This window comes from Copadichromis virginalis, linkage group LG10 (assembly GCF_057382275.1).
Source record: "Copadichromis virginalis isolate Kocher_CV1m ecotype Utaka linkage group LG10, C_Virginalis_male_GT1.1, whole genome shotgun sequence".
NCBI classification, from domain to species: domain Eukaryota; kingdom Metazoa; phylum Chordata; class Actinopteri; order Cichliformes; family Cichlidae; genus Copadichromis; species Copadichromis virginalis.
In genome coordinates this window covers 3,374,773-3,385,006 of record NC_140627.1, presented here as the reverse complement: position 1 = coordinate 3,385,006, position 10,234 = coordinate 3,374,773, and the positions used below count along the sequence as shown (strand labels likewise).

Below are 10,234 nucleotides of genomic sequence, written 5' to 3'. Positions count from 1 at the left end.
CATCACAGCCCACTTTAATTTCAAAACCTTGTTACAGGTCATCCTATTGATGAATGCATGCGCCATATTTTCAATTACCGTCCATTCATACTGATGGATTATGAATAAATGAATGAATGTTGGAGAGAGAACAGCCAAAAACAAAAATGAACAAAGAACAAGCAGTATACAATCATCAGGTTAATGGCAGGTTAAGCATTACAGAACAAGAAAGAAAAGGCAACTAGCAAAGACAAGGAATCGCAGGGAAGCCTGGGAAATTTTGAAGAGTGGAAAGAATATCAATAAAAGTTTAAAAGGGGGGTAACACAAAAATATATTACCAGGACACATGACCATGATGCAGTTAGGTCTGTAGGTTTTTTGTTTATTTGTAGTTTTGCCTCTTTACACTACCACCTCCGCATGTGTCTGATTTGGCAGCTCTTAAATGTTCTGTTTTGCCCTTCATTTACATCCACATCTCATAACATCCCACAAATATATCAAACAAAAACACTGGGAATGAACTTGAAAAATTGAGGAAACATGGCTCACCTGGCCATGAAACTGTCAAGGTTCCTGGGTGGTTCACCCAGTGTTTCAGCAGAAACTGCTTAGCCCACCTGTCTCTCAGGGGCCTGCACAGGCTATCGTTTCAAGGCTGTTGCTGCCTCTCAAGCCTCCAGAGTGGCCTCTACCAATGCCTGAAGTGGGAAGAGCATCAAGGTAGATAGATAGATAGATAGATAGATAGATAGATAGATAGATAGATAGATAGATAGATAGATAGATAGATAGATAGATAGATAGATAGATAGATAGATAGATAGATAGATAGATAGATAGATAGATAGATAGATAGATAGATAGATAGATAGATAGATAGGGACAAACAGTTTTTAAAGTGTACCCAAGTCTGTCTTCTGAAGAGTTTGTTAATAAGTTTCTGAGTATGTTTAATAATGGTTCTTGACGCAATGGTTCATAGATTATTTACAACTTTTTTCATTAACTTTCTCAGGCAACCATGTAGAGCAAATTAGCCTTTTCCTATTCGAAGCACCTTAAACACTCCTGGTTTTCGGTCCTCACAGACTTAGTACTCATAATCCCAATATCTATTGTTCTAAAGATTGCATCTCCAGGCAACACGTTTTCACTCCCAAAGCGTAACATTTTATGCTAGGTGACAAATCGTCAGTATATTACGCCTTTGGCCACCTAACACATCCCTATATTAAAATGAGGAAACATAAGAACTGTTTGGAATAAATCTACACATGTACATTTATTTGACTTAAATCGCTTTGGAAAACACTGTCTAACACGATTAAGGTGGTGGTTAAAATTAGGGATAAGGTTAGGGTTAGGCCCGGAATACACAGCTGGAATGTGTGTTACTGCGGGAGCGTCATTCAATTAGATTTCATCCACAATCCGGCACATTACATAGGAACGCAGAAAGGTAACCTTTCGCATTCCCTGGAATGCCTCGGGACGTGACAAATCATCTGTATATTACGCATCGGGAGTGAGAGCGGGCTGCCCTAGGTGGAGTATAAATTGCCATCTACTTTTCCTCAGATCCACCACCCCTTTGGTCAATTCCTCCATTAGAGCCAAAACACCTGAACCCCGTCCCTCCATGCCTCAAGTGTAGCACGATCTTGCAGAAGTGTTCGACAAAGCTTGGTGCTGGGTTCTTTTTCATGACAAAGAAAAAATCAAGGTGACAAACAAGTACCCCTCACCCCTCCTGTAAACTGAATTGGAACTCCTACAAGGCAACACCATTTTCACTAAACTGGACCTTTGTAATGCCTATTACTTGGTAAGGATTAAAGAGGGAGACAAATTTAAAACAGCATTCAAACACATCTTGCGCACTTTGAATACCTTGTTATAGCATTTTGTTTGACCAGTGCTCTGGCAGTTTCCCATTCCCTTGGAAATAATGTGTTTCAATACTTCATTTATCACTTTGTCTTTGTTTAGTTTGATGATATTCCCATTTCCTCTAAGACCCTCCATCATCATTAAAGCCATGGCTGTTTGGTCCTCTAGCACCATCTTAAGAACTGGCTCTGTGTTAGCGGTGAGAAATGTGAGTTTCACACATACTCTGTTTCATTCCTTGTTTTCATTGTGGTTAAAGGACAACTCAAATCTGACCCTGTAAAACACCAACTTTCTACAGTGCAGTTTTGAGATTCCTTTCCAGGCACCTCAACTCCCATTGAGGTTACTTGACAGTGTGAAGTAACCTCAATAGGTCGCCTAATAGGGTAATGCAAGGTCTCACAATGGTTTCACCTGAAACCTGTGGTGATATTGACCCACGCCTTTTTTCACACATTGGCTCAGAAGGGTTGGTTGTGTACAAAAACATTCGTTTACGAACTGAGAAACTGGGATCGAATTATACTTGTCCCTTTGAGTTGACTCTATCATTACTCCTGTCTCTGTCCGGTTGAAATGACCACAGAACAGGAAAAGTCACCATATTTTTCATGTCTCGCAGTCTGGATCAGTCCATTGGCTCCTCACAATTTTGAAAGTTTCTTTGCCTTGCCTGCAAAAGAGTATCTTACCTGCTTTTCCTGTGCTCAGATTTGCTTGGTGTCTGTAAGTAAACATTTGGAATTGAAATGGTTTGGATTCCAAGGAGAACCCAGACGGTGACTAGAACTCTCACTCCTGGAGGAGTATGTTTTTCTGATATGATGAATGGTGAAATGTTGAATGGTGATGGTGACATTTGAAAGATAATTTTCACACTTTGGTTTTTATTTATTGCCAAATCCATGCCACATCTTTGTTATGTCTGAGCTATTTTTTAGCCATTTTGACATCTATCATTCCAGGAACTAACATCTGAGAAAATTGTTGATAAGCTGCCAAAATGGAAATGTCTGGATTTCTTGTCTCACTGTCTCACACGCACACTGTTATGTTTATGGGTGTGGATCTCTGTTTCATCATAGACTGCCCACATACACCTGACTGTGGAGATAGACCTGATGTTTGAATCATAATCTCTGTTTGGAGGGAAACTATGATGACTACTCATATAACGATGGGGTTATCAGCATGGTTTTTACATACTGTACTGCAAAGTTACCAAAACAAAAGCCAAAAGGATGTATAACAATGAGCATCAGCCTTTGATATCCATTCAGTCGTCTCAGCATGGTCTGGAATTTTTTCTTTTTTTTTTGAATACTTCATTACCTCATTACCTTAAAAGGCAGCAGATAGAGAGTACTATTCTTGAGAAGGAGGAAGAGTCCCTGAAGTGTTTGGGTAATTTCAGTCATGACAACTCAACATTCAGTAGTAAAAGATCTTCTGCCTACAACAACCTCTGTGATTCAATCTCTGTGATTCATGCATCAGATCATCAAGCTGCAGTAACAAGTCATAGGTTGAGTTATCAGTTCCCATCAGGTTCAGCTGCAATCACAGTGGACAAACTGGCTTTTTAATGAGGTTTTCTGACTTCTGGAACAGAAGCATAAACATTGTAAGAATGCTGGAAATAGGTACTGTTACTACAGTAGAGTAGTGTATTTTGAAGCCTGTTTCTAAATATGACAAATTTTAAAAAGTGACAATTTCAGTTTCTAATTGTAAAAGCATGAACACTATACCACTGAAGTATGATTCACAAAATATCTATGACGTTCAATGAATTTGCCCCAAATAAGGTTAAAAAAACCTCTTTTTTCTTGCTGTCATGCAGTCAAAATCCTGACGAGTCTCTGATTCATGTCACAACAGCACTCATATATATACAAAATGATGAAAATGCATACTTTCTTTTTTTTGGTTCTGTTGATGCATTACAAGCTCTCTTGTTTTCCAAGACAGTCATCGTGCCCCACTACCGGTGGACCTTATACAAGACTTCTTGTAATCCTTATACGAGACGATTGCGGATGACTGATGCAGTCTGTGTTAAAATCTGTTAACATCAGCTCATTGTGTAATGGAGTGTTGTAATATTGACCCATATAATTGCCCCCAAAATAGGTACTCATATATGCAATCATGGAGACACAAAAGAAATGATCATCATGTGGTGCATATTTAAACCATAGAAAAAACTTTTTTCAAAGTGTTTCATTTTATGTTTTCTTAAAAAATAAAAGAAGAAAAGAAGAAGGACCTAATAGACACTTAATAGATACTTTTTCATAACAGGTACTAACTGGTCATAGTTTACACATGTACTAGCTGGGTTTTTTTTAGCATTGTTCAGTATATCTAAGACACAATCCAAACGATACTACCATCAGTGTCCAATACTGAAAAGAATGGCAGCACTGTTGTGCACCACATGCAAAATTGAGAGTAAACAGAGGGTTTGTTGACAGCACGATATATCTTGTTTGGGTTTAGCCTCAGGACACATTGCTCACTTATCAGTAGAAAATATAATCTAGGTACTCCCTTTTGTGATGGATTCGATAAATATCTTCTGACTTGTGCTAAACCGCCTTAAGCAAAATTTACAGTGTCTGTTGTAATATAACTTCGAACAACATGCAAAATTAGGAAACATATTCAAAGTAAAATGACAAATATACAATAAATGTTTCATCTCCCTCCTGTTTAAATACATAGAGACAATATTGTCTGAATGAGTATCAGCAAAACACTGATGAAGAAATACACTAGCATGATCCTACAATGATATGTACAGCAGTCAAAACTCACTGGTTTTATTATCCCTTACTGTTTCACTATTAACATAATATTTGGTTTAAAAATCTGTAGTTTTGGTATGTAATGTTTTGTAATGTGTCATCTCATAATCACAGAGTTGATTTGGGAATTTTCTATCTGTGCTGATCTTCTCCTCAGTCATGTCATCCTAAATATAACTATTACTGAGTCATCAGCTCAAGGAAGTAGTTGCTTAACACACCCACTCTACGATACTTCCCCTCCACAGCCTATATAACACCAGACTTCAATGTATGCACACAAGTCAAAACAGTGAAGAAGTATGAGGTCTCTCACCGGGTGTATTCTGTTCAGTCTGGCGACTGCAGTTCTCTCTGTGCCGCTTTCTGAAGTTTCTGTGGAAGATGAAAGTTTTGCAAAGGTATGTATATGTTTCCTTTGCTTGTCCTATAATTGTAACACAAGTCCTAGGATTATGGGGTATTAAGAATATTGTTCAGATCTCATGTTTTTTGACAGAACTACCTGAAGAAATTCTTCAACCTCACAGAGGAGGAGGGTCCAGCTGTCAGAAGGGGCATCAGCCCGCTGAACAAGAAGCTGGCTGAGATGCAGAGATTCTTTGGTCTCCAGATCACCGGGTCTCTGGATGCTGACACTTTGGCCATGATGAAGAAGCCCCGCTGTGGGGTTCCCGATGAACAGGTCGCTCGTTTCTCCATTTATGGAAAAAAATGGCAGAAACGCAGCCTCACATACAGGTGAATGATCTAAAGACACAACATAACACACAACGTGAGAAAATGTGACCACACTAATGATTTTCTTGATTATTGTTGTGCTCTGCAGGATAGAGAACTACACACCTGACATGTCTGTGGCAGAGGTGGATGCTTCCATAGGCAAAGCTCTGCAGGTGTGGGCCAAAGTCACTCCACTGAGGTTCACAAGGATCTACAGCGGCATTGCTGATATTAGGATCTCCTTTGTTCGCCGGGGTGAGTGCAAATCTTTTTCAGCAATGGAAGATGCACTCAGATAACATCATTATTAAAAATATGAGTCTAAAACAATAGAAAATAGAGTATGGATAGGTTACTCAGAATCAGAAAATCCTAAAGAAATGATGTACTTATACACACGATACCTCTAATCGGCATTATATTGTATTACATAGAGTTATATATGTTTTAGATTGACTGTTTGAATCCACTTGGAGATAACTATTTACCAAATGTTTCATGTCAATGTGTACACAAAATGGTTTGTAAATTTTGGCTTGTTTGCCTTATTTAACAGAACATGGTGATTTTAATTCCTTTGATGGGCCCGGTAACACTCTTGCCCACGCCTTTGCTCCCGGTGATGGTCTTGGAGGGGATGCTCATTTTGACGATGATGAATCTTTCACGTTCCGCTCAAGCCGTGGTGAGGTTTTCACTTATCATTTTTCCTTTTTTGATCTTTACGTGCTTTACGTGTGATTTTAGAAAATAACTGCATTGTCGCACTGTCCTGTAACCGGCCTGCCATTATGTGTTTTCGGCTTCAGGCGTCGTCCTCTTCATTGTCGCCGCCCATGAGTTTGGTCACTCTCTGGGCTTAGGTCATTCCAATGTCCCTGGTGCCCTAATGTACCCAACGTACTCCTACAGAAACCCTGACACCTTTGTTCTGCCTCAGGATGATGTTAGGGGCATTCAGTACCTCTATGGTGAGTACTGAGGGTCTGAATATTGCTTTGGTATTGCTGCTCGTTTTGACCTTTGGTGGATTGTGAAGCAGGGCTTCCCAAAACGTATCTTTTGAATTCTAGGTTCAAACTCTAGGAAGGATCCCTCTGTGGATGATCCCAAGCCTCCCACTACTCCTGATGCCTGTGATTCTACCATGGTATTGGATGCTGTCACAACCCACAGAGGAGAGATTATCTTCTTCAAAGACAGGTTTCAGATATGCGCCGCAGCAGAGTGCTAAAACATCTAAATCCACAGTTTAGTAATGATTGTTTGATGGCTCATGTTTGCCTCTATTTATTATCAGCTTCTTGTGGCGTAGCTTCCCCCAGAGCCAGACTCCACAGCAAAGCCTCATCAGAAGCTTGTGGCCCAGTGCCCCTGTGGACATCGATGCTGCGTATGAGAGCCGACAGTTAGACACAGTGTTTCTGTTCAAAGGTACTGGTTTCTCCTTATCTATGTAAGAAACACATTCCATATTTTGGAATCTAACTTAAGCGTTTTCAATTGTTTTCTACAGGTCGCAAAGTGTGGGCCTTCACTGGCAACCAGCCCGTGCGGGGCTACCCTAAAACACTAACTGCTTTTGGTCTGCCAAAAGGAGTGAGGAAAATCGACGCTGCCCTTCATGATGTAAACTCTGGCAAAACTCTCTTCTTTGTAGGCAATAATTACTTCAGGTGAGTTGAAAGTTTACCAGTTCCAATTTTCACTGTGAACTACTCTATACTATTAACGTCAACTGGATCAATCTATTTTCTGTTTTTCTCCAGTTATGATGAGTCCAGAAAGACTATGGAGCAGGGATATCCCAGACTGGTGAATCAGGCCTTTGCAGGCCTGACCAGAAGAGTTACGGCAGCTTTCCAGCACAAAGGTGAGTGGTCCTCACTGCTAACCTGAAATTAGAGATTTTAAAAAAATGTCTTGTCAGACTAAAAGTCATGCTACTGTCATTCTAATTTCCACATTTTTAACATAACAGCAGAACCAGAAGCAGCTCTAAAACCTCTTGAAAACTCTTTAACTCTTAAACTATATGCTCCAGTGTAAAACCGAAAAGTAGCACCTACTTTATAATGAGTCTAAAAACATAACCTCCCCGAACAACAGTTAAGTATTAAGTACTGAGCTTAGAGACAGTAGTAGGTGGATTTTTTTGGCAAAGTCTGCTGGCTGTATTTATGCTTTAAGCTAAGCTAACCGTCTTTTAGTTTAGTATAACCAACACATGAAAGCAGTGGCCTCATGTATATCATTGAATTAAGACAATGTATTATTTTTGTGAACCATTTCTTTAACTAGTATTTAGACTAACACTAAGCCATTGTTCTGCAGGTTACACTTACATTTACAGTGGACCCTACATGTATGAGTACGACCTGGGGACTGGGACACGGCACCGTGTGTTGAGGAACAGTTACTTCCTGCGCTGCACGAACTCCTAGACGAATGGGTCTTTGTTTTTACAGTATGTAGTAATTGTGCAAACTAAGACAAAAATCTGTAAACAAAGCCTACAGTATTATTCAAGTACTTCACTGAAAACGTTTAAACTGCACTTTTCTCAATTTCTTTTTAAACATATAATAAAAGTGGGGCTTAAGGAGTCAGTACTATGATCTATAAATATATGATCTACACATCCTTGCCTCTGCTAAATTATTTTGATCCCAGGTGGACACAAAATCTTTGCCCTTGCCTGAGTAATTCATTGTACTTTAACAACAGTTACAGCTCAAATAAGATTGTTTAGTGCTGCAAGTTTTGCTGAAACAAAACAAAACAAGTTTATACTGGAAACAACTAAATTAAAAACTGATATTGGTATCCTGATATGACTGAACACCCTCTAAAGATTTTGAGAATATTAAAGAGAAATTGAACCACTGACCAAGTAGTATTATGTTAAAGGGGGATTTAATACTGCATTGTGCTATAGCTGCAGAAGGTATGAGATTGATGAGCACTGCATTAAGTAATTAATTTTGAGAATATTTTAATGACCTTCTAAATGCAGCTTCAAATTTATTTTCTAAATGTGTTTTGTTGTAATTGCTCAGATGACTTCATTTTAAAAGGAGCATTCACTAATAAATACACGAAATGACTTCATTGTCTTTAGACTGTTGTTTCTTAACTATGATATGAAAAATGACTGTATGAATTTTAAATAACTGATGGCTACATGTCTTATTTATATAAAAGCTGAACTGTTTAAAAACATCTGATACTTTTTGGTTATTATATCCAATATAAATAATATATTCTCACACAATATAATAAATACATAACATGGCTTCTTGGCATAACAACACATCTGTACGGAGCAGAATGTCATGGTCATGGGTCATTGATTCAGTGCTTTGTGTTCATGGACTTCTTGACTAATCATTATGATGTTTCTAGAGTGATTCATATTTATTAGTTTAGTTTTTTTTGGAAAAAGGGGAAAAAACAACCTCTGCTTACCACACAGCCTGACACAGAAATCTGTACATAGACACCCCCCCCACACACACACACACACACACACACACACACACACGGTGCTGATGAAATACCCTGATGTCCTGCTTCAAGGCTTTTCAGACTGAAATCAACATGTTCTTGTTGATGAAGTGAACATGCATGAACATGACGTAAATTCCTTTACATGCAGATCTAAGGAATATATCTCCCCCTATAGACACACACACACATTAACATTGTAATGCTGGTCTTATTCACAACACTGGCACTGAATATTTCCATAAAAAATATGCAACTAGCTCATTATAAGCTTTAAAGTCTTTTCCACAGCATTGAAACATAGCTGCTAATCATGTTAATAATCTGACCTTTGCTGAAGGTAAGCTTGTGCTCCATATTATAGCGAATACTTGGATTATAATTCTTTAGCTGATCAGATAATGATCAGCTTGCCGTGCAGGGAATTATGTGTCATTTTGCATGAAAATACTTTTGCATATTTCCAAATATGCTGACAACGTATTAACTGACTCATTGCACTCTCTAACCTAGTCTGAAATAGTTAATACCAGCAATTAAACTATACATTTTAAATTGTTATTATTTTAAGGGAAACATTAACCTAACCAAAGATACAATGGCATAAATTGGGCCTCCTGCTTCTTTGATTTCTTCTTCGTACTTTCCTGCCAGACAAAAAATGCATACTGGAAGCAAGGAAACAAAACATAAGGAGTGAGGGGATGAGTGAAAACACAACAAAGAACAGAGGGAGAAAGATGCAGGCAATATATACAGATAGCAGATAAGGATGGAAGAAGGAACAGGTGGGAAAACAGCTGACACTAATCATAGGGGACGTATATGGGAAGTGAAACTGAACGATGAGGGACTATCAAAATAAAACAGAAAACCAACACTGAGACATACCAGCTTGACACAGACAAAAAGGAAGACAGAGACAGGATACAGAGGGACCAGTCAGACATGGGGTAATGACTGGGGAACAGAAGATAAATAGACTACAGAGGACAAAATATATGACGAGAGAAAATAGCAATGCACTTGTAATACACACACCCCAGACTTAAATACAAGAGCCCAAACCTCACACGAAACCCAAAATACTGACTCAAAGTCCCTGGACCATGAGAGAATCAATTTATATTCTACAGCCATTTATTCATTAAGCAGAAACGTTTCCTACTGGCACTTAAATGAATAAACAATAAACAGTGGAACTGGAACCTGTGAAATACTGTAAAATAAAATATTTATTTATATTTTTTATTTCAAGGTAAATGTGATTACTGTGTGTTGATCTTAAAATATATATATAACCCAATATATTT

General features: G+C 38.5%; 1 protein-coding gene across 1 annotated transcript; it reads left to right on the top strand.

Moving 5' to 3' along the window:
- The first annotated feature begins 4,978 nt into the window (after positions 1–4,978).
- LOC146699665 (collagenase 3-like) lies at positions 4,979–8,521 on the top strand. The gene is made up of 10 exons (XM_085469506.1): positions 4,979–5,092; positions 5,191–5,432; positions 5,521–5,669; positions 5,971–6,099; positions 6,224–6,385; positions 6,488–6,617; positions 6,715–6,848; positions 6,931–7,090; positions 7,184–7,287; positions 7,749–8,521. Exons 1-10 carry the CDS (start codon positions 4,994–4,996, stop codon positions 7,856–7,858), a joined length of 1,419 nt encoding a protein of 472 aa, XP_085325632.1. The 5' UTR covers positions 4,979–4,993; the 3' UTR covers positions 7,859–8,521.
- Positions 8,522–10,234: the final 1,713 nt, after the last annotated feature.

Excerpts from the sequence above, each read along its gene's own strand:
- LOC146699665 (XM_085469506.1), top strand. The coding sequence starts at position 4,994 with ATGAGGTCTCTCACCGGGTGTATTCTGTTCAGTCTGGCGACTGCAGTT. Across the intron at positions 5,433-5,520 it reads AAACGCAGCCTCACATACAG|GATAGAGAACTACACACCTG; the intron begins GTGAATGATCTA and ends TGTGCTCTGCAG. Across the intron at positions 6,100-6,223 it reads CACGTTCCGCTCAAGCCGTG|GCGTCGTCCTCTTCATTGTC; the intron begins GTGAGGTTTTCA and ends TTTCGGCTTCAG.